We start from the raw sequence: 25,490 nt of genomic DNA, 5'->3' as shown, positions 1-25,490 counted from the left end.
TGATCACAATCATAATATGCATCATGTCAGTGTCAAAATAAAATAAAAATGTAAAATAGATGAGAGCAAATGTGCTGTCAATGCAAGGGAAACCTCAGCTAAATACTCTGGTTGGCGTCTCAAACAACACAAAACCTTTCCCAGGGGTGTCAAACTTATTTTTGTGGTAATTATAGTTTCCCTCGGAGGGCCGTTATGACTGTCAACACCATACATGATATAGATGATTATACAGCAAACTGATGAATACGTTTTGAAATCAGAGACGAGTAAAAAACTGCTCAAATATTTTAAAAAGATGCATGGTAATAAAAATTGAGCAATATCGCTATAATTGTGAAGACTATTTGCAATTTTAGTATTGACCCATGAAGTCGATGCACAATTTGTCTTCGCGGGCCACACTAAATGATGCGGCGGGCCGTATCTGGCCCCAGGGCCTTGACTTTGACACCTACGCTTTAACTTTGCCTCTGAACGGCAATGAAATCAAACTCTGACAGCAGTGCGACTGTGAAGTTGAAGCACATTTCGTTTCGGTCCATTTAAATAGCCCGACCTATGGCTAGCTGAGGCTGTACATATAATAAATGATTCTCCCCCAGTGCAGTGCAATGCAAGTTCGCCAATTAAATAGTCGTGCTCAACTGAACAGAGCCTGTAAACCTTGGGGAATTTTAGCAACGGTCACTTTGTAGACTTTGTAACTTGTCAAAAGCAATACCAAAAAGAAAACGTAGCTATTGTGGAGGAAAATGATATCAGTCTCCATCTAGAGTCAATAGCGTCTCGGCTTGTTACAGATTTAAAATGAGGCATGGCTGCTTAGCATATGCCCTTCAAAAGAACAATAATCAGATTGCTGATTAATTGTTAGGCTATAGAGACGAGGAGTTTAGGATGTGAATTTGACTTTCCAAAAATGACCCATCTCAAATACAAGAGAGTAAAACAAAGTCATATGAAATTGCCTCATGGCAATATAAATAATCAGTGCATCTTACTCGGTTGTCTCGATAAACAAGACCGGATCTGGCTCAATGAACAAAAAGCAAAAAAGCTTCTTTTTGGATGACTAGATAAACATCTTGTCATAGTGTTCTGAAACAACTTTTCCCAGGTCACTGAGTGGACATTTGTTAGTTTACCGCACTGGAATTCGTCCGCGCCATCCTCGCAGTCTTTCTGGCCATCGCAAAGCCAAACACTGGAGATGCAGTTCCCACTGGGACATGAAAAGTGGCCTTCCTCACATTTTTGCTCATGGGAAACTGAATGAGCAAGAAAACAAGTTGACGTTAGATTTGAATTGAAGCTCTTTCTCCTATCGATTGAGATCATTGGCAATGATGTCCATCTGCTGCGTGCGACTCACCCTGGCAATTGGCCTCGTCGGCATAATCTCCGCAATCGTTGGCGCCGTCGCAGAGCCACGAAGGGTGGATGCAGAGAGAAGTTGAGTTGCACCTGATGAAATCTTTTTCTTTCACCCCCAACTTGTAATAGTGAGAGCAGTCGCTGTGGTCTGAATACAAACGACAGGCGCACAATAACTGTCTGTCTGTCACCGCTGCGGTAAAAGCTAGAGGTAGGTTCCGGCCATTATTTTTCCTGATCCGAGTGACACGCGCATATTCCAGAGGCCGCCCGGCCGTCGCCCGGCTCCAACTGTGGCTTTATGTTTCCATTGTAAGTGGAATGCAAAGCCTTCAGGACTCACTGCAATTTTTTTCATCCGAGGCATCGGCGCAGTCGATGACCTGGTCGCACCAAGCGGGGACGGGAACGCAGCTCCCATCCTTGCAGGCTAATTCTGATGAGCCACATGTGACATCTGTGGGGAGGGAATTAACATTTCACAAGGGTAACACACTGTCGGCATTACAAGTACGGCACACGCAAAAAAAATCTCTTTTGGTGCAAGGTTCTTGATGGTCTTGGTTATAAGCTGTTTTCCAAATACCGTCTTTTTCTGACAATAAGGCCCACATTTTCCTAACTTGGCTACTCCTACGATTTAGACTCAGGTGTGACCAGAGAGATTCAAGTATGTTTTTTTTTTGTTTTGTGATATACCAATTTCTCATTGTTGGAGATTGTTCCCCAGTACCACCGCTTCTTACACTGACTTCCAAACTAAACAAAACGTCTGCAGCCTGCTGAGTGAAGAAGCAAAAAAAAAAAGGATTGTCCGGACACCGAAAAGCAGCTTTTTGGGGCCATCCGTCGAGGGTGGGCCTCGTCTTTTGTGCATCCTCGGTAATCTCAGGGCTCATTAGAAGGAGAGAGGCTTAGCGCAGCGTGTGCTTTTGTGGCTTGTAACAATATAAGCATGAACGTGGGGTCGTTTCAGGACGCTTCGAACACGGCGATAAGCGGCCTTGACTCACTGGCACAGAAAGCTTCATCGGAGTTATCCCCGCAGTCGTCAATCCCGTCGCAGAAGTGACCGTTGGCCACGCAGCGTTGGTTGTAGCACGGTTTGAAACCCTTTCGGCAGTTTCTGTTATCTAGAAGCGTGTGATGGAAAACCCGAAGAGCCATTTGCATAGAACATTTGCATTCAATTCATGATTCATATCACTCGAACGCTCTCTTACCGCAGTACTGCATCTTTTCATCGGATTTATCTTTGCAGTGTGCGATTCCGTCGCAGGTAAGCTCGTAGCTAATGCACTCTCCGTTCCCACACTCAAACTCGCTGTGGATGTTGCAAGATGACTTTTTTGCTGCAGTAAGGGCAAAATTGGAATTCGGGATGCTCAGTAACGGAAGGTAAACGTGCCATATGATCATGTCAAACCCATAACTGCTGTTCAGATAAATAGATGACATGAAAATCAGGATTCTTGAGAATGAAAATGCTCGTTAAGACACATGAAAGCTAGCAGCGGTCCGTCTGAAGCCCGCCTGATGTACTTTAGCCACCGTCGGACTGTAAACACCAAGGTTAAGCTATGCGTGTCCAAATAACAAATCCCTGACAAGTAGCATTGAAATCAATATCGGCCGGTGCAAATACTTCACGGGTTAGCGATTGTGGCCTTTGCATAATTGAATGGGACTTACACACGCATCTGTTGTCATCGAGGAGGACGCGTTCTCCGCGGCAAGTGCAGTTGACCCTCCCTTGGGCGGTCAGGAGGCAGAGGTCACCGCAGCCTCCGTTCATATGTTGACACGGTGAGAGCTCACCTTCAAAAACAATCAAAGCCGCACTAAGCATCCACAAGCGACCTCGTTTGGACGTTATCCGTCACCTCGTAGTTTGCTTTTTCAATCAACTCATCCGTTGCCGGATGATATTCCAAATGTAATCAATGTGATCTTTTGTTTCTAGGGAAATGCGCCTTCTTCAGTTGAATCACGACCAAACGTGATTCTTTAAGAGTGATGCCCATGACTCCTGGGAGGGATTTTGTAATCCAATTCATGCGCGGCTGCTGTGGCAAAACTCAAATATATGAAGATGTTTTTCCAAATGCAGCTTTTGAGATCTCGCACATGAATAAATATCAATTGCATGTTTGCGCTTGTCGGTAATCATCTACATAGAACATAAAAACTGGGTGTAAAATGTAAATGCGATCGTGTCTTCATTATGGAAGTCAATAAAAAACGTTCATGTCACAGTACCTAATCTTAACTACCATATTATTATTATTACCAGACAATATTATTGACGGATGCATATGAAAACACACACACACACAAACCTTCAGTCCTTCACATCGTTACCCAAGGCAAGGAGTAAAAAAAAAAAAAAATGTCAATTTGTTTTTTGTTCCGGTTTTACTAAATATGTAGATATATATAAAAAAAAAAAAGGCAACATCAACATTTTGTCACTATATTAATGACATTAAATATACGTTTCATATTTTCGTTTAGCAGACTTGATTGCATGGTGGTTGGAAATCACCAATTTAACACACACACTTAATTACTCACAGTCGTTTGTATCCTTAGCAACGGCGATAATTCCCATGGGCTGATGAGGAACGTCTGCTCGCAGCACCTTGACGTCTCCGCCCGTGTATTTGTCGGCGCGCAGCACCGACCTTCGGGCCCAGTCTGACCAGTAAATGAAATCGGCATGGATGGCAAGTCCGTAGAAGTTTCCTTGATCTGACTTGACAATGACCTGGAAGTTGCAGTTGGAGGATTTGCGGCATGTCTAATATCCGGATACAAGACTACAAGCATATTCAAGAGCGTTGTCAGCAATTTCCCTTTCATCCACAACCATCTGTTCATGATCTGGCCCGAGGAGCATTCACAGAAATTGCCAAGGAATTAATGCAGATCCTAATGCGTCCTTGCATTAATCAACACATCACCCCCACCCAGACGAGTGCTGAACCCAGATGTTGCAGGGGGGTAAATTGCACTGTCATTGGCAGGCTAGAAGGAATCCATCAGCTTCTTCCTAGTGGGACTCACGTGGGAGGACGCTAGCCCGCGGCAGCCCCGTCATCGTTGCCATTAGCCGAACAGGCTTGTAAGCGGCGTCACATTAGCCCCGTGCCATACTGGGATGATTAGGACAGGTGTTGATTAAAGAAGCCCGGCACGCAGATGCAACAACTGGCCGCGGGCTGAGTGCGAGACAGTGACGGAGCGAGGTGGAACCGTCGCGCGCCAGATGGGGCGACATACTGCCAGCAAATTATTTGGGGGTTTGGGAAGCGTTACACACAAAAGCATATGCCCAGGATGTTGCGCGTAGGTGGCCTTATAGAACGTTTAGGATTTGTTGTTTATATCGCGTACTTTCTTTATCCTCTGTGAATCACGACAGATATTACTGAGTGAGGATCTGGGAGCGTCGCCGTGTACGATATTTCAGTATGGATGAATTATACCGACAATTAATGTCCATTGAATTGAAGCAAAACGGCTTTCATTACTTTACATTATGATTCATTAGATTATTACTGAATTCAGTACAATAATATAGACGGCTATTTTTCTTAATAAAAACAAATTTCTGACATTTTCTTTCTCATTATTGTCACTTATCATATTATTTTATATTATATGATATCATATTCAATTATATGATATTGTTATTAAATTATACCCAAAGCATTATCATTATTTTATATTATTAAATATCTAGTCTGCCTTTTAATTACTACTTGGATATCTCCCAAAATTGCTCAACTTTAATAATGAAGCAGTGGGAATTTTTCAAATGCCAGCTCTATTGACAAAAAGGTGAGGCATACATATGTTGAGGCTTTTACTTTTGCAGTCTGGACAACTGCTGAAGTTGCCCGTCAGCCACTTTGGGTTTAATTTACACATTTTAATTGGAGTGCACCCCGAGCGATCTCATAGCAATGCCTTCATTACGGGGAATTGAACTGCAGGAGGGCTAGGTAGGGTAGGGACCCCGAGGTGAAGGCTTTGCAGCTGACCTGGCTCAGTCAACATATGCATTGCTAATTGAGATGGGCCAAGCTGCTGGGTTACGTGTTTAATCCGTGCCAAAAAAAAAAGACATTGTGTCGTTGGAGCCCTGATGTCAATTAGAACGCACAGCACCAAGATTCAAGCAGAGACGACAACGTGCATATTCATACTCACATATCTGGCGGATCCGTCGAAATCGCATCTCTCGATCTTGCCGAGGCTTCTGTCAGAAAAGTAGAGCTTCTCTGCTTTGTGATCAATGGTCAGTCCGTTGGGTGTCAGGATGTCGGCGCTGACGATAATCCTCATGTTCTTGCCTGATAAAGTTGCCCTCATGATGCTGGCTCTCTGCTCGTTCCAGTTGCTCCAAAACATCAGGCTGAGAAGGGGAAAAGGACCAATGAGCGACACCACGACGTTATTTCACCTTCCAAGCCAAAGGCCAAACAATGCGAGCTGCTCATTTCGCCTGGAAAATGGATTGTACTCATTTCACTGCAGCGTTTACAATCCTGTTGTGTTGAAAATTTAAAGATGGCATCAATGACATCAACATTTTCCGGCCTGTAAGTGCGCAGCGTGACAGCCGCGTCCCCTTTCACCCACAAGGAGCTCATCACAGATAAAGCCCAACTCCTTTTCAAACACGATAATACCGATACGCATCACGGGTTTTGAGATAGTGCTAAAAATACAAACCACACCTGCATCGTGGAAAAAAAAAAAAAAAAGATTTATATCCTGGTTTTATTAAGTCTGCAAGAGGGCTGGGGAGAAACATTTAAGAAAATAACAGTTCATCAAGGATCGATCAAGGCTTGCAGCTCCTGTGAGATCTAGAGATACGAATCACAAAAACCATGAAACGCTAACGGTGCTGCTTAAATCGCTTAAAGCTGTTCCATATTTATTTATTTATTGTATCACCTGATGTGATTTGATGTTTTATCTCGAACTTACAAACGCGTCCTGCACGTCCGCCTCTTGTAAAAAAATTAATGAATCCTAAACCGACAGCAGAGCTCATAAACTTCCAAACAGATACTCAGATGGTGATCGCAGTCCTTGAACTTTTCTGACAGGCCTCGAGAACTGTGTGATGACCGGAGTAAATTTGGACTACTGACTTTTGACACTCATCCAGGGCCAAGGCGTGTGGGTGGTCTTCCTCAGAAAGCGTAACCACAGCCTCCCGGCCAAGAACACCAGTTCCTCTCTGCTCGATGGTTTGTCTGGTGATGGTGGAGGTCGTGGAGCTGCTCCAATAGAGCATGTCCCAGGCTCGGTGGTAGGCCAACCCCTCGACCGAACCCACGCCTGCAACAACAAAACAAGTTTGTACATTTCCCTCAAAGACATTGAAAAGTTGTTTCAAGAACATTTGCGGGCACGGAATGATGGGAGTATGGTAATCTTTCGCAATTGTGAACTTTTGCGGGCATGGCTAAAATTAGGGCTAACTTGAACACGTTCGTCGACTTCAGTGGTTATCTGGTGTAATCGAGTCTTGCAATTGTCATGCATTAGGCACAGGATATTTTCAAAGGTCATCGTCAGAGGAGCTCGGGAATGAAGGTTGAGTGAATAGCGGAGACATCTTGCTTCCACCCTTCAATCATTCGCCTTCTAATCAAGTTGTCAGCGTCTTCTGAAATGTTTATTGTGCACGGACAGATGGGTGAAAATAGCACCCTTATGTTTCGGGTAATTACATTACGGGCCATCTCAGTTTTCGACCCGAAGATTTGAGCTGGAGATATTGACAACAGATGGTCAACTCCATTTGAGTTTGGATGACTTTCCTTGGTGATTGCCGCAAAATGACGACTCAAGTCTCGAGCATGCGGGACGGACAATTATCTGGCAACTTTTGCAATCAGACATATTTCCAACCGAGTTGTGCGAAAATGTGTCTGCCCTCTAGCAGAACGTCATTTTTGCCAACTATCCACGACCCCCCAAACTGTTTCACGGTTAAACTGAAAATAATATTGTGAGTAAAGACGGATCTAGTGATGGGGTCATGAATTTTTAGTTCACACCTGTCAGAAGCAAGTGTTGAGATCCAATCGAGTCTCAAAATAAACACAGTGAGACTTCAGTGGAGTGCATATCTCTGCCAAAGCCCAAGCAAAATGTACTTCCTGACTTCTGTAATTAAGACTCTTGCATTATCCAGTTGGGAATTAAGTATCATAAGCTTGGGGCTCTTAAAAAACGTCAAAACAAATCCAGGAACTTTGCAAAACATCATTATAGACAAGTAAAATAGGTAATGTGAGGTCACCAAGGGAATTTTGGTGATTCTATTTCTCATTTGTTATTGTTGTTTATCACAAGTTGGGACATTTCATATTCCCCGCTGGCTTTGTTGACGTTTATGTGGGACAAAACACAGAGGAAGTGTTTCCGATGAAACCGAACAATAAGAGAACCACAAAAGCAACGATAACGCTGTCAACAATAATGACGGTAACCTTGTACCAGTCAAAATTTCAACCACAACAGCTTTGTCTGGAGTATATTTAAAATCAGGATCTTTGCCCAAAAAGATTAAAAAACGCCCATGAAACTTTCTCTCAAATTTCATGATGATTTATGGATTTTGCACAATTCTAAGACATGAACTCGTACCACGCCAGGAAGCGTATTGACTACACGCATTTCATCCAGCGGAACAAATGTTTGTTGTTATAAAAACAGAATTCCTTTCATTATGAGGAACACGAGAAAGGCCAAGGGATTAGCTACTTGAATGTGCCGTATTGTGTCGACGACAGGAGCTAGCTTTATTGATGATAAACAATAAAAGAACTAAATTTAGACGTTTGGATTTGCATAACATCTGATCACGGCATCAGAGGAAAACGTGCAAAACAAGACAAATAGTTAAAGAAAGTTTGTGTGTCCATTCCCACCACGGAGCCCACAAACCCAAAACCTCCAAGACGTGTACCGAGTCAGCCCATTGCTAATTAATAGTTTGCAATAAAAGCCATCTGGCCGAGTTTGCCGCAAATTGTTGGTGGGTTGAAGGATTAATTATTGGGGGACGTGGAGATTAATTAGGGAAGTATGCATGATTAACATCTGCACTTTGCATTAATGGCGGGATGCAAGCACAAGTTCCAAATGCCACTTTTATGTAGAGCAAAATATATCAGCTGATTCAAAAATAATGCCCACCGGCAGGAGGAAAAACTAAATGGGGCCAGTAAAAGTATTTTCCTTTTTACTGATAAACCTTTATCTTAATTTGACGTGCCCGGCTTACTCCCTCGGGACAAAATAATTAATTACCATTTCAATATAAAACATCTCGAAAATAAGATACTAATCGCTGTCATTTATAGTCAGTAGTCTACAATACTGTAATTGGTTACGACAACATCTTACATATCAATCAATGAAAAGTTTGAATTACAGATATTTTTCATCTGTTCAAACAAATTGAAACTCGTCTGAAAAACATCGATATCTGCAATGTTGATAGTTGCTTCTCAAACAACTATCTATTCTATATGTTTTCTGTAAAAGTCTCATGAAGGTGCTTGCACTTTTTCTGATGCACTGCTTCAAAAATGAGGCAATAACATCCATTAAATTGGCTGATAACGCCGAATCAGCTGAGTTGAGGTTGTGTGAAGGAGGGGATCAGCAACGCTCTGCCAGCTTCCTGCAGCGTGTGTGTGATTGTACTATATCTCAGTGTGCGTCTGTGTAGATTTGGCCAGGGCCGAGCCTTGTTCTCAGGGGAAACGTCATCCATTCACGGAGAATCCAGAGCGAGCAGACGCGATTTTCTCTGCTCTCTTCTTTTCCGGTCGTGTTCTCGTCAATACTAAAGTGACACTTGTAAAAAGCAATACACCTATTGAGCTGACAAGCTTGCCTTTTATTTAAAATCTAAATGACCGGCATGTTTGCCATTGTGAAATTTGGGAAAATGCCATGATTTGATGATCGACGATTACGTTTGGGCTCTTAACGGTCACTGACTGCACACGATTATTTTTCTGGGCGTGACGATGCTGCTTTGAGTTTGGTGCAATCAAACTTAGAAAGGCAGATCACATTAAAGACGGGTGACGATATATTCCGATATTATTCATGAACAGACAAAAACATGACTCAGGTTGCAAGGTTGCAAAGCATCAAAAAACACTGTGAATGTGACGATCACTTACTTTCTGCAATGACCGAGTGTCCAGTCCAGTCGTCGTTGATCATCTGGATGTTTCCAAAGTGCACGTCACTGAAAAAGATGCGATTGATGCCAAGCGTATGCTGACCGTAGTCAAATGCCAAGGCGATGACATTCTTGAAAAGAGCCGGGTTTTCCAAAGGCTGCACCGGCGAGTTGAGGTCATTCTCGTCGGCGAGGTGGATGCTTTTCAGAGTCGTCCTTTCAGAGTAGAGGAGATAACCTTCATAGCGCTCACAGGAAAAGCCGTTCTCCGATAAGCGGCCGTGGGCGCAGGAGCAGGTTCGACGGCCGCTGCCCACGTGAAAGCAAAGCTGTCGACAACCGCCGTTGTTCCTGGCGCATGGGTTGGAACCTACGGGACGAACCAAAATGGAATGGTACGCATTTTCCCAACATTTTAAAATGACCTCTGGAAATGAAATGCGCAACCTTTCTCTCTGCCTCTGGTGAAAACCGTCACACCCTTCAAATTGACCCCGAGGCCACTCCTCATTGTCACGGCCTCGCTGCAGTCAGTCTTCAAGCCCCGTCGAATTGAACCGTTGGAGAAGGCCCTGGAGCGCAGTGGGTGAAAAAGTGATTTGACTTTTTGCGAAGAAGATATATTTTCAGAGCTGCGTTCTGGCTTTCTTTTATCGATTTTGGTTTTCATTGCGAAATGATATAGATAGAAAGATCAGGAGCACGAAAGTAAAATCCGATATAGCCACCAAAGCATTTGAACATAGATTAGGACGAGTCGTGAAAAAGAGCACAATAAATCCCACTTTCTTCACAAGAGGCACTCAGCTGTCGCTGCAGACTAACCTTGTGCCGAGGCTGGATTCAAGACAATACAGGCATGTAAAGTCAAAAATCAATTTTGCCTCGCCTCAAAATGATGGCCTTAAGGACAACCAAATAATGACACATCAGTGTCCTTTGAGGATGCGGCTACGGATGGGAGTTTTGATGTCAACAGAGCCAGAATTGACTGGAAGCCTGTAAACAATGACTGCCGCCAAGGAGATAAGAAAGAAAGCCTCCATGGCGACGGCTTTATAATAACTGGATATTTTCTTCAGCGCAAAGAAATCGAGTCTTCTCGCAGTTCTCGACTTGGCTGCAATAGATGTGAGAGAATGAACCCTGACGATACTTTTTTGACATTTTCCAAACTGCTTCTTATTTGTTCCTCTTCACTTGGATTTATGGAACAGACCTTGAGGCAGGTCAGCTAAATTCCAGACATTAAAAGCTCACTCACTAACTTGAGCAACAATGCAATTATAGATGGTCATCCGTTCCAGCCTTTGCCAAAAACAACCACCAAACATATTTGTAACATGACATCATTCAATAGAATGTAAGGAATGTTTCACAGAGCATCAAAAGCAAATATTTGTCTGTGAGTATTCTCGATTTTTGAGATGGTCTGCTTCAGTCAACAAATCTAACATTCTACCAAAAATGAACGACAGTATATTGAATCAAAAGTATTCATACGAAACCAGCCAGATGAGATATAAAACACTATTGTCTCCTGATATCCACTGTCAGTGGCTTTGTTTTACGCTCAAGTCTGCTCTCTGTGCTGCAGATAACATACGCACATAACATTCAGTCATACGGAATCAATACTGCAATCTTCTGCTGCAATGGAAACAAAAGTATCAGACTCACGATCTGGAGATAACCTTTATTAAAAGGCTACACTCTTGATCAGGACATCCTTAGCGCCTTAGCTTTCCACATAACCTTTAAAGTGGAGGGTTAATATCAGCTTAATGTTGCCTTGTGTGGTGCCTTGAAAGAAAAAGAGAGCCTTACCTGTCAGCCCAGTAGATGTAAGGACCAAAGACAGCCACCGAGAACAGGTCCACGTTGGCCGAAGACAGCACTATCTCCCGACTCTCGCCCGTCTCAAGGTTGATCCTCTCGATCTTATCGGTACGCACGTCACACCAGTATAATGTATTTTCCTGAGAAGCAATTTTAAAATGTATATTAGACACACTCGCTGCGGCCATATCTGTGCCGTAAAAGGATAAGATGAGGTCAGGACGGATGGAAGCGAGCGTAGGATCGACGGACTTTACCTCGTAGTCGATAGAAATGCCGTTGGGCCACATAATACCCGAGTTGACCAAGGTGACTTGGTCTGAACCATCCAAGCGGGAGCGGCCAATACACGGATTCTGGCCCCACTCGGTCCAGAAGAGATACCTGCCGAGCAACGGAGATACGTATATGTTGGCAGATGTTTTGGTGTGCTTATTTCAGGTATTCTCAATAAGAACAAATATTTTCATAAAAGCGTCAAACATGGCTTTGGAATACCATGACAGGAAAACAATAATATCAACAACGGTCATATCCGTACGTGGAAAATATTGCCTACCCTTTCTGAGGGTGGACAGCGATGCCTCTGGGCTGATCCAGACCTTCAGATATGACCACCGAGCGGTACGCGCCATTCAAACGAGATATTTCGATGAGATTGAAGCCGTGGTCTGTCCAGTAAAGATTCCCTGTGCAGTTCAAATACAAACCAAGATGTGAACATCTCCCGTAAAAACAAAAATGGCATTGAAGAGTTCAAACACGAACCGGCCATCCAGTCAACAGCAATGCCTTCCACCCTGCTAATGCCGGAAGTTACAATGTCCTCCCTCCAGGTCTGATCTCGTTTTGCTCTGGATATTCTGTTCAGGCCCATGTCCGTCCAGTACACGGTGTCGTTCCCTGTTAGAGGAGTTAATGACACGGCAAGATCAGATGATGGATGTGAGCGCCTCAGACTTTTTTTGGACCCTCAAACAATGCAGCTCATGAAAACACTTTTTATCACCGCATGGCCCATTTCACTAAATCTTGTGGGGGACGATAAAAGGTGACGGTGAAAAAGCATACAGGGTAAACATTCAAGAGCGGCAGAAAGTGTGTGATGCAAAATGTAGTGTTGGTAAAATCAGTGTTGACTATTTTTTGTCTGCTGGAAATTTCCACATTTTTTTCCCACACATCCATACTGGTGGGCTCATTTGAATTATTTTCTGAGAAATAGCAATGACGGAAAACAGCGGCAACTCGCTGGTACCGTCTCGTTCCCGCTAACTTGACGCCGTCTCCTACATTACCGTGCCTACGTTTGCAATAAAACGACGACTAGTTGACAAGCTATTTTACGCTAAGTCTCTAATGTCGCCCAGACTTAGAGAGTATTTCAACCTTTTTAAAATGCTTGTGGTCATGTCAGGATTTCACATTATTTCTGGAGTCACTCACATTAAGAGCTCAGTGACGGCATCTGAAAGAGAAGGAGTTTATGGAAGGTCTTAAGCCGCTTTTCACTCTAAATATGCTGGCTGGGCTCAGCTCTGTTCGAGTGTGCGCGCAAGCCCGGTATGCAGGGATTTGAATTTCCATTACAACACGGTTACTAGCTTGCAGGCGGGTCCTAAACAGATGACACGCTCCCGTGCAGCCGGCTGATAGCGGCTGGCATCCAGCGACCTTCAACCTGTCATGGCTCGTATATCACCAACATACCTATTAGCATCTTAGGTAGAAAGATTTTTGGTCGTTTGATAAATGCTGTCTTTTTATTCCAATCAGCCAGCATCAGGCTTATTGTTGTGGATGAGGCAGGAACATCTCTTCAGTTTTCAGTTCAGGTAATAAGATCCTTTGGACTGCCTTAGTCATCATTTACATTCCATTACATACGTGGGAGTGCGACCGGGCTAGATCGTCTGTCTTTGCGACGAATCTATTATTTTTTATCATGGAGAGAGTCGGGAGAAGGGAAGTCGGGAGGTAACAAATTACAGTACGCACAATTTGCTTCTTGCTTGGCAATGCAGGCTGCGCTTCCTTGATGCATTATCTGGGGAATTGATTTGTATTCCAATTGTTTCAGAGGCTGACTGTTATTCATACCCAGGCTTGCCTGTAATGTCATGTGATTACTCCATCAAAGCTGCACCCCGCCAGCCCGTGGACCATTATTCAAAAGCTCCGATGCAAATATAGGAAAGAAGGACTCCTCCCTTGACCTGTTTATTTGAAGGCGGATGAGGTTGGAAATGAAGGCAAGCGAACCATGTTGGCTTTCTAATAAAAATGCAATTTTTCCACCATGCAAAATGCAAAAAGATTAGAAGATGGTGGAGGAAAATAAGAGGTTGAGATGGACATTCCTGCTTAGATCCATAGGCCCTCGTTGCTGACGAGGAAAAAAAAAAAAATTAATCACTTTCCGTATTCCTTCAATGTAGTCATCAAACCAACTCTGATTAATTGCAACTAATTGTGATTAATCACAGACAATCAAGCAATCAACCCAATTCCACAAACGGCAATTTAATTTACATCAGTGGATCTTCTCTGTTGAAATAACACAAGTCAAACATAAAAGATCTTAACCTCGATTGCATCTACCATTTGGATAAATGCGAGGTCCAAAATGTAAATTACCTTCGAAACGCCCCACGTAAACTCCACACATAATTCTGTCAGTGTCTTACCTGCATGAAAGTCCAGCCCCACAGCAAAAAGCGTCCCCGTGATTGGCATGAGGGCTTCAGCATTGTCCTTAGGGTCCAGAGAAATCCCTCTTATACCCTCGTGGATGGAATACATCACAAATGAATCCATACCTTTGGGGGGGTAAACAACAAACTACAGTAAAGCATAAAAACCACACATGATGGGAAAAATCTGTATGCATAACAAATGTCTGTGCAATGGCAGTTCTTTGAACTAGAAAACGTACCCTCACAGGACATGCGATCGCTTCTGAGGTTGTATCCAACAGTGCAAGAGCAGCTTCGGCTGCTTTCAGAAGTTGGAAAACAGAGCTGCGAACATCCGCCGTTGTTTATTTGGCAAAGATTCCTTCCTGAAAGTTAACCAAAGCCAGCACGAGTATTAGTAAATCCTTTTGCCAGAGATGAGAGAGAAGCGTTTGTTTTTGACCATTTCAAGTTTCCTGAAGTTTCCTTAAACGATGCCATGTGATGTATTTTGGCGTTACCCCTCCCCGACTGTAAAAAATATATCTTACTTAGCAATAGTGGTTATCCAGCGTCGTTGTGATCTATAATTAGATTGCTAGCTATACCTACAAATGCAACTTCCTCTCAATCGTGGCTATTTTAGAGTGCCTCATTGTCAAGCGTGAGTCTGCTCATGCCATGAAGAGAATATCCAGAAGAGTTTCAATGGATGATCCATGCCAAATGAATTTGAAAAATATGAAACAGATATTTGACCACACACCTTTCTGACCTTCCCGGTCATACACCTTCATGTGAAGGACCCCCCCAGTCTTGTTTCTCAGATTGACAAAGTTCCGTCCATCTCTCTTGTTGACAGTTCCGAGCTGTGCAGATTCATCATCTGCCCACCATAGTTTACTGCCTATAGCACCCAAAAAAACAAAGAATAGAGAGATAAATAGATAGATCTCAGTGAAAATGTTGCTTGTGTTGTCGTCGTATTTGGTTTTTAATTTTTCAAACTGTGGTGAAATCAGTCCATGGTACTAAAAAGGTTCAGGACTATTGATGTCCATTTTCATTTCAAACCAAAATGGGTCAAAGTGTATAATGCAACCTTCACAAGTAGCTGGAAGAAAGCAGCGGATTTATGTGTGACCATAAAGCTGCCACACATGATGTGTGTAGCGTATGATTAAAAAAGTATAGAGTTGACTTTGGACTTAAAATACGCCAACCGACTCATAACGGACGGTGTATTCGTTTTGGATTTGTGTTATGGCAATAATTGTCAAAACTTGAAGGATGAGTGCTTGACAACCCAGAAAGCTTGGGGTGCAACATTTAGTAGGAGGTGGAAGTCGTAACTTAAAAGGATCATCATTTCAGTGTTGCGGCGACGGCCCGGACAGTGTCGGTCGTCTACGTGGCTGTTTGTCAAATATGGTCCAAAATAGGCATCCAGAACTCTGTGTGGCCCCTTTAAAGCGCCTTGTTGTTGGCCCTGAGTGCATGCACAAGTTCAATTTACGATCCCATTACAATAAATGGGAAATTCCTCATTTTCAGTTTATCGTTCAGATCAATGTATTATTGGTTCATCCCACTCCACGTACACACGGAGGAACGATTCCCGCTTCAACTAATAGCTTCAGGTCCAATGGCGAGTGTTGACAAAAACTGGAATTACCGTGAGCGCAAGTGACAGTCGACACCGAGTTTACACAAGGCTTGACCCCGGAGGGCACGCGGGGCCTAGATTAGCTTTGCTCTCGATGTTAATTTGATGCCGTGGGGCGCGCCGGCCCGTTGTGATTGCTCGCTTGTGGCACATCATATTCAATTTCCACATCAGCCGCTTGTTAGATTCAAGGCGAGTCCGGGTTGATGAATGGCCTACCTTTCTAAAGAGGGGTCCTCCCGTGTCCCTCCAGCCAATCCAATTACTCCAGAGCTATAGGACGTCCCCCTTATAGCGTATCAACGCGCCACGCCGGCGGGAAGACCTTCTCCCAGCCAGCGCGGCGGTGCACGTAGTTACAAGAAAAATGAATTGATTGATTTTATCCCGCAGCCATTTGCAATAAAACGGTTAATTCATTTCTCTGTGTTCAAGCGATTTTGTGTCTGCTTCCGTCTCTTGCCGCACGAGGGACATTCTTTCCCTGATCGAAATGGAGCCTCCCTTGTTTACTCACAAGGCCGCCTTGGATGAACCTTAACTATTTCAAACGAAACCAACTAATTGATCGCGACAGGAGAGACAAGAACATAACCGGTGCTCAGTCGCAGTTGGATGAATCTGCCTAAACGATGACCGTCTTGTTTATTCATCCGATTGATCTTGAAGTGATATAATTAGCCGGCAATACACACACCAATCACAGCTTGATCTTAACCTCGGCAATCTCATTACGTTCTAAACAAACCCAATGACGAGATAAAGTTCACTTGTGAATGACACCGTCAGTATTTGCAATCGTGGTCGATTTGCGGCGGTGATCGTTTGCACTGCGTCAACCTGAAAGAGTATTCGACTCGTTTGCGGACCTTATTGACCCGTGAGAAGTGAGATGTAGTCACATAATTATTCACGACAATCCAAACAAACAAAAATACGCTCCCAATTGTAATTATAAAATCTGACATTTTTACGTACGCTTCAGAATTCTGTTTGTCTAAAAATCTTGCTTTATGGGATTTCTTTTGTATTCCTTTCATAGATGGCGATGTACAAATTACATTATGCTGCTTACACGATCAATCGTTGACCTAAATGTAAAATCGACAAATCCAGAAATCAGAGAATAATCTGACCATTGACGGACAATGTGACCAGATTCATAGTTAAATGTTCATATATATTATTTTTATAACATCAACACAGAAGGATAAACACAAGCCGAGGACATGGAGCGAAATATCACGTCGTATCATTGCAATCGAAATTGCTCGGTAATATAAAACATGTCATACCTGGATGAACCGGAACCTCAAGTTGTTACTGGGTGACAAATGTACTGTCAAGACAATGTGAGAAGTCTCTATTTCATAAAGTTTGCGCTGTTGCTCACGTTCCCAACGCAAACAATTTCCTCCACATTAATTGTGATTGATGGCCAGCGGTGGAGATGATTCCGCCGTTTGGCTGTACCTGCTAATACGCCGCTACGACGCCATTATTCTTTGTCACCTTCCCTTCTCACTCCCATTTGTGAGTGCAATAATAAAGCCTTTTCTAAATAGCAAACCACAGCAGTCGCAGTCAATTTAAGGGAAGAAATGTCGACACAAATCACTCTAACAAGATACAGAATGAAAAAGTAGAATGAAGAGTACAACAGCCATCTGTGTTTACGCTTTTGCAGCTAGCATGCTTCTTTTCAATAAATATAGTCAAATTGGAGAAACTCACCCATTACGGCCAGAGCGGTGCCTTTGTTGAGATCTTTCTTTAGAGTTTCCAGCACCTCAAACCCAGTTCCGTCTAAATTGCACCTGTTGATGGTGTTATTGGCCGAACTAATCCAGTATAGCTTGTTAGCGGCGTAGTCCACCGAGAGACCTGAAACAAAGAACAACAAAGTGAGATTTATTGTTATGTTTCAGATGGTAACAACAAAACTGTTTGGTCAGACAGGGCAAATTTGTCTCACCAATGTGACGCCAATTATCTGGGACCAAATTACAGCCATGATTTACGGTATAGCAACATTTCGTTTGGTGCGATATTGCTTAATTACTGTCGTAAGGTGAGCCAGTGGCTAGACGTTGATTATTTTTGATTATCTATTTAAGAGTTGGTCTTCCTGTGTGGGGACGCCATGTTCTCCCTGTGATTGTGTGAAGATTCTCAGGTACTCTGACTTCCTCCAAAAACAACCTCATTGACAACTCTGAATCGTAACTACATTTAAACACGAGTATCGTGGTTGTTTCTCGGTATGGCATTTGGCCTATGATTGACTGGTGACCTTTTCGGCGGAACCGGTCCAGCCTCTCACTCAAAGTTGGCTGGGGTAAGCTCCAGCTCATTATCATGAAAAGTGGTTCATAAAAATAGTCTTTTTGATGGTCTTCTTTTTGGGAGCTATATTGCAGTATTTGTGAGCGGTGTAGTCCATAACGACACGCAGTTAACCACAACCCCTACGTTCCCGTGGAGAGAAACTAACGAATTGCCTTAATCTTGTACGATTGTCACAAGCATGCTGCTTTCACAAACGTGCACGCCAGCTGGCAGCGTTGAATGCATGTTCATCTTTAAGACTACAGAAAATCCCAGATGAGCTTGGACACATTCTTTGTCGACATGACAAAAAAAAAAAAAGACATAACCCTCCACGGGAAGGCTGTTGTTTTGTTCGCTGTTGAATCATATGTAAGGATGCTTTGTTCCGTGACAAAATGACGTGATGAGTGGAAAAATACCAGATCAGTTTCCCTATGAGGTCGTATGGTGGGCGGTCTAATTAGGTATGCGGCAATTGCTGTGGTACTGACCGACAGGTTCCCTCTGGTTCTGGTGGAGGACCTTGCTGTTACTTCCGTCCATGTTGGCCATGTTAATGGTGTTGCCATCTGTCCAATAGATTTTCCTGGGGGACGGGTGAACAGTTAGACCACCACACAGCATACCCCGGCAGTATAATCCAATTTATTAATTGCCGTTATCATCCGATCGATTAGGCTTATCCCGATGACCGTTGATCTGAACAATCCCTTCCGTCATGCTCGCCAGTCAGGGTTGTTAATCGTGCGCATTGACGGCGACATAGTGATGATGGATACCGACTTGTTTAATCTACTTACCCCTTGACGGGGTGCACTACAAGGCATCTCGGTTTATCAATGCCGTGGATGACTGAAGTCTTCAGGGAGCCATCAAAGCGAGCAACATTGATTTGTGACTCGTCATTCTCCGAGCTAAGCCAATATAAGTTCCTGGAAAGCCAGTCCAAAGCCAGGCCGCGGCAGTTGACTATGTCTGCCGGAAAAAAAACACAACGCGAGCTATCACGTAGAAGCGTTGAAATTTTACTGGGCCACGAGAAATTCTCCCACCTGAAGAAATGATGGTCTCCAGTTGGGTGCCATTGATGAAAGCCCGTTTAATAGTTTGGGTTTTAACGTCAGCCCAATAAATCCTGTCCTCCTCTGCGTCGTAATCCACCACGGTGACATCGTCAATGTCCGGCACCGTTAAGGCCGTCATGACGTTCATGTACGGGTTGTCGATGTCCACGCCTCGGATTTCCGAGCGCCGCACATAGAGGAGAAACCTTTTCAAGGCTGTTGGCGTGATCAGGACAGAAGAGCAACAAGTACTAAAGGGTTAATACATTGACATTTCAAATGTGAAGGCCGAGTGTAGATGCTGAAAGCACGTGTGGATGTCAGATATAAATACAACAAAAAAGTCCTTCCTTCAAGATCCTAAGTAACAAATTCTTAGAAAAATATTTGAAGTGGATGTATTGCTTGAAGAAAAGAAAATGCCGTGCAACTTTTCAACTTGCTAGAAGTGCGATTTGATTGACAGTTGAGCAGTTGAAAATAGCTTGACAGTCGTTGCTCCCACGGCAATTGAAAGTGCAAACGAGTATGATTTGCCAGGAGTTTAAAGCCTCATTGTATGTCACTGGCATTTTATTTTTTTTTAGATAAAATTTTCCAAGATATTACTTTTACTTTACAGGGAGGCTAAACTCCATTTTTTAAGTGCAATGGACATGATAAAGTTCCACAAGTACAAAACAAATGATTATCAACAAATCACAATAGATCTGACAATTGTCTCATTTGAAATTAGATATGACATGGGGGCTAGCAATGTCCATATAAACAAAGCAAATATAGCTTGACGTCAATCAAACGGCGTTCCCGTAATTGCTGATCTTCTACTCTACATCTCCGCTGTCATAGGAGCAAAGTATGAAAAATGACAAATCTTTCTGCTCACCAAAGCAGGATTGTTGATCGGGCGAGAGCTTCATAAGGTGCGGACAGGTGCAAGATGCGGTGGAGTTGTAATTGATGAGACACAGATGCGAGCAGGGACCGCGTCCATTATTTCCCTCGCAAGGGTTGGAGGCTGAGAGAAAGCACAAGCGTCAATGGACAAAAGAAAACAAATACCGAGAAGCTTTTTGAAAGCTAAAATGTTGAAATGGCAAGCAAACAGAAATGCTGACTTGAGTGTCAAAAAAGGACAAGTGAAACAATTTTCTGCTGTGATGTCAAAAAAGGAGATAAAGCATCTCGTTTGCGAATGCTCGGAAAGCGTCGGAGGAAAAAAACATTTACTCTGAAAAAAGTAGAGCAGAAACAAAACACTTGAGTGGTTGAAACACAAGTCCACCGGAGGGCAAATTTAAAATAAATAGTAGGTACATTTAAAATTGAGCAATGGGTCGGAATTGGACGCGGTGTCACAACATCCTCTTAGTATCTCGCTCAAACGAGCCGGTGCTCGACAAATGCCGGCCATCGTGATGCATCGGATGAATAGAACACATTTTGTGCTCTGTCGTCGTTAGACAATAGACGGGTTTCTTGTGGTGGTCGTCGTTGGTAAGTCAATCATTTGTGAGATATGCAAATGAGCGTAACAGAACTGCCGTGTGCTTTCTAATCTCCTAATGATTGTTCGCCTACTCTCGCCGTGACGCACCCGCCCCTTTGTGTTTGGAGAGCCTCCCATGAAAATGCCATTCAGCGGCATCTGAGAGCGGCTGCATATTATATTTTCATTCTTTGTCGTATCGCACCGCAGCCCATTCTTCGCCTTGCTCTCGGCCAAATGTTCGGGGGTCAGCAAAGCATACGCCAACACACGCTCTTCTGAATGTAAGAAAGGATTGAAGAAGACAGACTCCATTTGATGACATCTGTCTATCGTGCACACAAAATGCTAATGCCGCTACAGGAAGGAAATGATAATTAATTGGTGACACATTGGGGAAAGCGGAGGAAGCGTTAAATTGACGTAAGCCCGATTAGCATGATGATAATACGCGTTTCTGCACGGTACACGGTTTGCACTCAAACTGTCACATTGGGAATTTTGGCAGGAATGCAAATAACATTAGCTTTGTATTTGATCTTTCAATTGGAAACAGAAATGGATCAGTCTAATGATAATCATTTGCGGTGTCATTGTATGAAACCCAAACGATAAGAAGATATACTCTCAAGATTTTGTCAAGCGCTGACCTTGCGGTTGCCGACTGGAATGGAAGATCTGCAGGTCAAAAGGTTGAGCGCTGGTCTTCTGGATGACGGTGACGTTTTTCCCCGTCCACTTATTGGCCCTTGCCAGAGTGTTGGTCCTCCAATCCGTCCAGTAGACGCTTCCTCCGAAGAGCGAGACGGCAAAAGGGTGCGACAGGTATTCGTGCCCCTTGAGGATCTCGATGACGCCGCTGCCGTCGTAGAGCGCCGAGAAAATGGCGTCCGAGCTGTTAAAGAGAGCGCCCCAAAGCTCCGTATCAAAGTCCCTTTGCTCATAACGGAAGGGAAGAGACGCGAATGCTCGAGTACCGTGCATCGGTCCAAATAATCCTCTTTTCCAGATGATCCAGTGTCAGTCCATTGGGCCAGGCTCCAATCTCCATATCTTTAAACACAATGTGCCGACCTTGTCCGCTCATTGACGCCGCCTCGATTCGCGGGAACGTGGCATCCCAGTCGGTCCAGAAGAGAATGCTGCCGTCACGAGAACCACATCAGGTATCCCGCAAGGTGGCAAAGCTAAAACAGTGCGCTGCCCTAACTCAAACATCTCGACTCATGTCGGTTTGGTTGTGAGGAAAACAAACAAAATCCATTAGCGAGCGAGCGCCCTCATTGACAGATGCAGCCAGTGTCCCAGAACAACAGCCGAGTGTGACCTCGCTGTAACCCGCGGCAGACCTTGAACCGGGAGACCATCTGTTTTATGATGACTTTTTGCAGCTCAATGAGGCCTGAAAATGAACACCATCCAGGCGACCGTTATCCCGAGTACGGACTAGCACAGATTTGGCTGTGCTTCACAAAGTCAACTTGAACAAAATAACCCAGTGACGTCAACAAAAGCGTCGGGACCAAATAGCCGCGTCGGGCTCGATAGCCGCGTATACTTGATAAGGTCTGGCGGATCAATGGACCTCTACTTTGAGTGGATTCAAGTAATTAGATTAGAATTATAGCTCGGGAATGAAAGAGCACAGAGAGCAGCCATTAATCCTTGGCCGGATGGCCGTAACGTTTTAGCCATCCTCCCCGATGTGTTAAGAGTAGCATAGGGGAGAGAGCAGGAGCAGATTACGCAAGTCTTAAGAGTGTTAAATTGATTCTAGGAATGTCTGGCTTTTGCTTTAATCTGAAAATATTCTTGGCTCACTATACAGTCAGAGTTCAAGCACTGCGGCGCATTAATCAGGGATGAGCTCCCAATTTGAGGGCAGCGGCCAAACTGCAGAATATCAATATTACGCATCTGCATGCTGGGCAGTGGTCATTTTTTATCTGATTTGGATCAAGTTTGCTTGGAAAGAGAATCCAAACAACATGTTTACACTGATAGAAAAGGTTTACACACCCCTGTTCAAATGCCACGTTTACTGGAAAAAAATCACCCCCCCCCAAATTATTATCATCTATTATCAGATATTAAAACATCTGAAAGCCACCCTCTCCAGATACGTACCCTTGCCGTGGATCCAAAGCGATGGCTCGGGGATGTTCCATCCCGCCCGCGATCAGCGTTGCTCGCATTTGTCCGTCCAGTTGGGCTACCTCGATCTGGTCTAGATTACTGTCGATCCAGTACAGTTTTCCCGTAACCCAGTCCACAGCCAGGCCTTCCGGGGTGGCCAGGCCGTGTTGTATGACCACCTCGATCCCGGTCACTCCTGAGATAGAGATGTAGCAGATACGCTTCAGCAAGCAATTCACCTCAAAAAACTGTTTACTGTTTAATTAATTTTAAGAATCTTGCTGTTGAAGATATTTTTATCCCCAACAAGAAAGCTGTATAAGACTTAAATGCTGTGAATAAAATAAGCCGTTATCACCCACAAGGGTCCCTTTAACGGCGACATCACTCGAGTCGTTTGTGTACACACGCCACGAGCTCACACGTCGGCCTACCTCCAGTCTCGGAGAGCCTTCCCCGGTAGATCTTATCTTCCACCACATCTGTCCAGTAAAGGAGGCTGCGATTAAAGTGGAAATCCAGGGCGATGGTATTCCTCAGCCCCGGCACAAGCAGGCTGTAGTCCCTCTTGTGAAGGTCTATCCGTCTTATCTCATGGCGAATGGAGAAAATGATGAAAGCCTCAAAGGGATCTGCGCCCGGGAAAGTGACAGCAAACAAGGAGCTTGTTTATACTGAGAGTGTGACACCAGGGGCTCACTTAATGGATGGCATGACATCAACTCTGAGTGGCAAGCTGTGATCTCCTTTAAATGGATCTACAGTACAACACTGCAGATAAGTAGTTGTTACCTTTTATGCATACAGTGGATCTATTCGGTGGTGGGATGGAACACATTCAGTGGAGCGAAATAGATTTTGCAGGGATCTGTGATTGACTTGAGAACTATTACAAGATATTCTGTATTCATGGCTTTATTTAAAGACCCTCCGTTTGCTAATTCACCTAAAATTCATCTTTCCTTCAGATAGTCTGCTAGCGTAGCCACTTTAGAGCACCTTGTTATTGGCCACGAGTGTGCGCACATGCAAAGGCGCAAAGGGAATAAACAAAAGTTGGACTTGACAGCTGGCTTGGGGACCGTCCTCCAGCACTCTGTGTCTTCCTCACTGTCTCGTCACTTTGTATTTAATTTGCTGCTTTCTTTCAGTCCTTGTCAGTTTGACGTCAACGTCAAGTTGATGTTTGTTTGCCAAGCCTTTTTTTGCTAGCGTTTGTTTAGGTACTTCAAATCTCATTCTGGGACTTGGGTTGATTGTACTGGTGCAGGAAATTGCAAAATCCCAGGACAAGTCCTTAAGGTGGCAGTAGCGTTTGTGCTACTAAAGCCTGCCCACTGAGACTCGGTTTAATGAGCCAAATTATTTCTGCCTCCAGAACTGCTCTGGATCCGAAAGCTGTTTCTTCGGTTTAACCCGTAACACAATGCGCATGTTCAATAAAATATTCAAATGCACTCCTCAATAAAATGCACTTTGCTTTAATTGGCTGCGTATTTTTATGGCCTCTAAACATCAAATAAATCCTTCTGAAATGACAGCGCAAATGCAATTAAAATGGCATCCTCGCTTCAATGCCACTCGTCGTCCTAATAAGAGAAAAACATCTGCACTCGCAGATTTTGCTAAGAAAGGCTTTTATCACACGCAAAGACAAATGTGGAGCGGCTGTGCACTCGGGACATCACAAAGAATCCAATGACACCTCTCTCCAGATGAAATTGTTTTTGTTTGCATGCAAAGTATGATTTATGACAAAGTGCGGCAATTTTGATCGCCTTCCAGGGAGAAAATGGTTGTGTTCTCTTTCACGTTAATGTGTGATTAGAGCTGCGAATGCCATCAGTCTTGAAATGAAAATGGAGAAGCGAGTAATCAAAACAAGGCCCATTAATCTGCCTGTGACAATGCCCGCGTGTGTGTGTGTGTGACTCATGAAAAGTAGCTCATTCAATAACAACATTGGAAATACTCCGAAGCAACATTGACAAAGTGTCTGCTTGTAAAGGATTTGCTTTTAGGAGAATGTCTGCAAAGGTGACGCAAGCTACGCTTTGTGGGTGCGCGGCGCATCACTGCAGATAGAATGAGACATTCACCAGTCAGCACGCGCATGTCTCCAATAATTGAATGAGATTGAATTTGACCTCACAAACCACCCTCTGTTCCTGTTTTGGAGAGTAGCGCTGCTCTGGAGAATTCCAAAAGGAAGGGAAGAAAACTTTTCACATTTATATCTGCATTTGTTCAAATGAATATGCAAATGTATTATAGAACAAACAAAGCGTGAACTTCACTTCCAGTCATAAGTCAGACATGGTTTCTTATTCAGATGATGAGAAAGTGTTTCAAGTCTTGACTGCTAGTGTATATTTATCACTGCCTAACCAAATAGCAACCGCTTGAGTTTCAGTAAATCAAGTAAATACTGGTATCAATGATCTGATCTAATGGCCGTAACATGTGGAGTCCCTCAAGGTTCAATCCTCGAACCCCTTTTGTTCAGTCTGTATATCTTACCAAATGCTTCGAAATGCCAATATTCATCATATTCAAGTATTTTCAAGACTTTTGATGCTTGCAATTCATATATGGCCCTCTCGTTAAATTTCTAAACTCTGTGGTCAGCAACAACAGGACCAGAATGTTTTAAGAAGCCAGTGAACCAAAGGATCAAATGCAA

General features: G+C 43.7%; 1 protein-coding gene across 2 annotated transcripts in view; it reads right to left on the bottom strand.

Annotated features, from left to right (window-relative positions):
• The window catches only part of lrp1bb (low density lipoprotein receptor-related protein 1Bb), a 132,248-nt gene that overhangs the window by 30,178 nt on the left and 76,580 nt on the right, over nucleotides 1-25,490 (bottom strand). The window contains exons 24-50 of one of the 2 annotated variants that reach the window (XM_085920507.1): nucleotides 23,242-23,439; nucleotides 22,799-23,003; nucleotides 21,649-21,813; nucleotides 21,322-21,566; nucleotides 20,069-20,200; nucleotides 19,171-19,398; nucleotides 18,919-19,093; nucleotides 18,610-18,704; nucleotides 17,522-17,671; nucleotides 14,884-15,028; nucleotides 14,382-14,503; nucleotides 14,134-14,265; nucleotides 12,215-12,349; nucleotides 12,006-12,135; nucleotides 11,704-11,830; nucleotides 11,435-11,586; nucleotides 10,055-10,179; nucleotides 9,606-9,977; nucleotides 6,546-6,735; nucleotides 5,593-5,797; nucleotides 3,952-4,144; nucleotides 3,070-3,195; nucleotides 2,601-2,729; nucleotides 2,391-2,510; nucleotides 1,721-1,834; nucleotides 1,376-1,525; nucleotides 1,149-1,271 (exon numbers count right to left, since the gene is read on the bottom strand). In XM_085920507.1, coding sequence (XP_085776633.1) covers nucleotides 1,149-1,271; nucleotides 1,376-1,525; nucleotides 1,721-1,834; nucleotides 2,391-2,510; nucleotides 2,601-2,729; nucleotides 3,070-3,195; nucleotides 3,952-4,144; nucleotides 5,593-5,797; nucleotides 6,546-6,735; nucleotides 9,606-9,977; nucleotides 10,055-10,179; nucleotides 11,435-11,586; nucleotides 11,704-11,830; nucleotides 12,006-12,135; nucleotides 12,215-12,349; nucleotides 14,134-14,265; nucleotides 14,382-14,503; nucleotides 14,884-15,028; nucleotides 17,522-17,671; nucleotides 18,610-18,704; nucleotides 18,919-19,093; nucleotides 19,171-19,398; nucleotides 20,069-20,200; nucleotides 21,322-21,566; nucleotides 21,649-21,813; nucleotides 22,799-23,003; nucleotides 23,242-23,439 — 4,383 coding nt within the window. Of the gene's footprint in view, nucleotides 1-1,148; nucleotides 1,272-1,375; nucleotides 1,526-1,720; nucleotides 1,835-2,390; nucleotides 2,511-2,600; nucleotides 2,730-3,069; nucleotides 3,196-3,951; nucleotides 4,145-5,592; nucleotides 5,798-6,545; nucleotides 6,736-9,605; nucleotides 9,978-10,054; nucleotides 10,180-11,434; nucleotides 11,587-11,703; nucleotides 11,831-12,005; nucleotides 12,136-12,214; nucleotides 12,350-14,133; nucleotides 14,266-14,381; nucleotides 14,508-14,883; nucleotides 15,029-17,521; nucleotides 17,672-18,609; nucleotides 18,705-18,918; nucleotides 19,094-19,170; nucleotides 19,399-20,068; nucleotides 20,201-21,321; nucleotides 21,567-21,648; nucleotides 21,814-22,798; nucleotides 23,004-23,241; nucleotides 23,440-25,490 lie in introns of both variants that reach the window. The other variant, XM_085920506.1, reaches the window with a different exon arrangement.

This window comes from Syngnathus leptorhynchus, chromosome 9 (genome assembly GCF_054491065.1).
Source record: "Syngnathus leptorhynchus isolate UIUO chromosome 9, UIUO_Slep, whole genome shotgun sequence".
NCBI classification, from domain to species: Eukaryota; Metazoa; Chordata; class Actinopteri; order Syngnathiformes; family Syngnathidae; genus Syngnathus; species Syngnathus leptorhynchus.
Note: the sequence above shows the minus strand (reverse complement) of the source record. Positions and strands in the feature narration are given on the sequence as shown.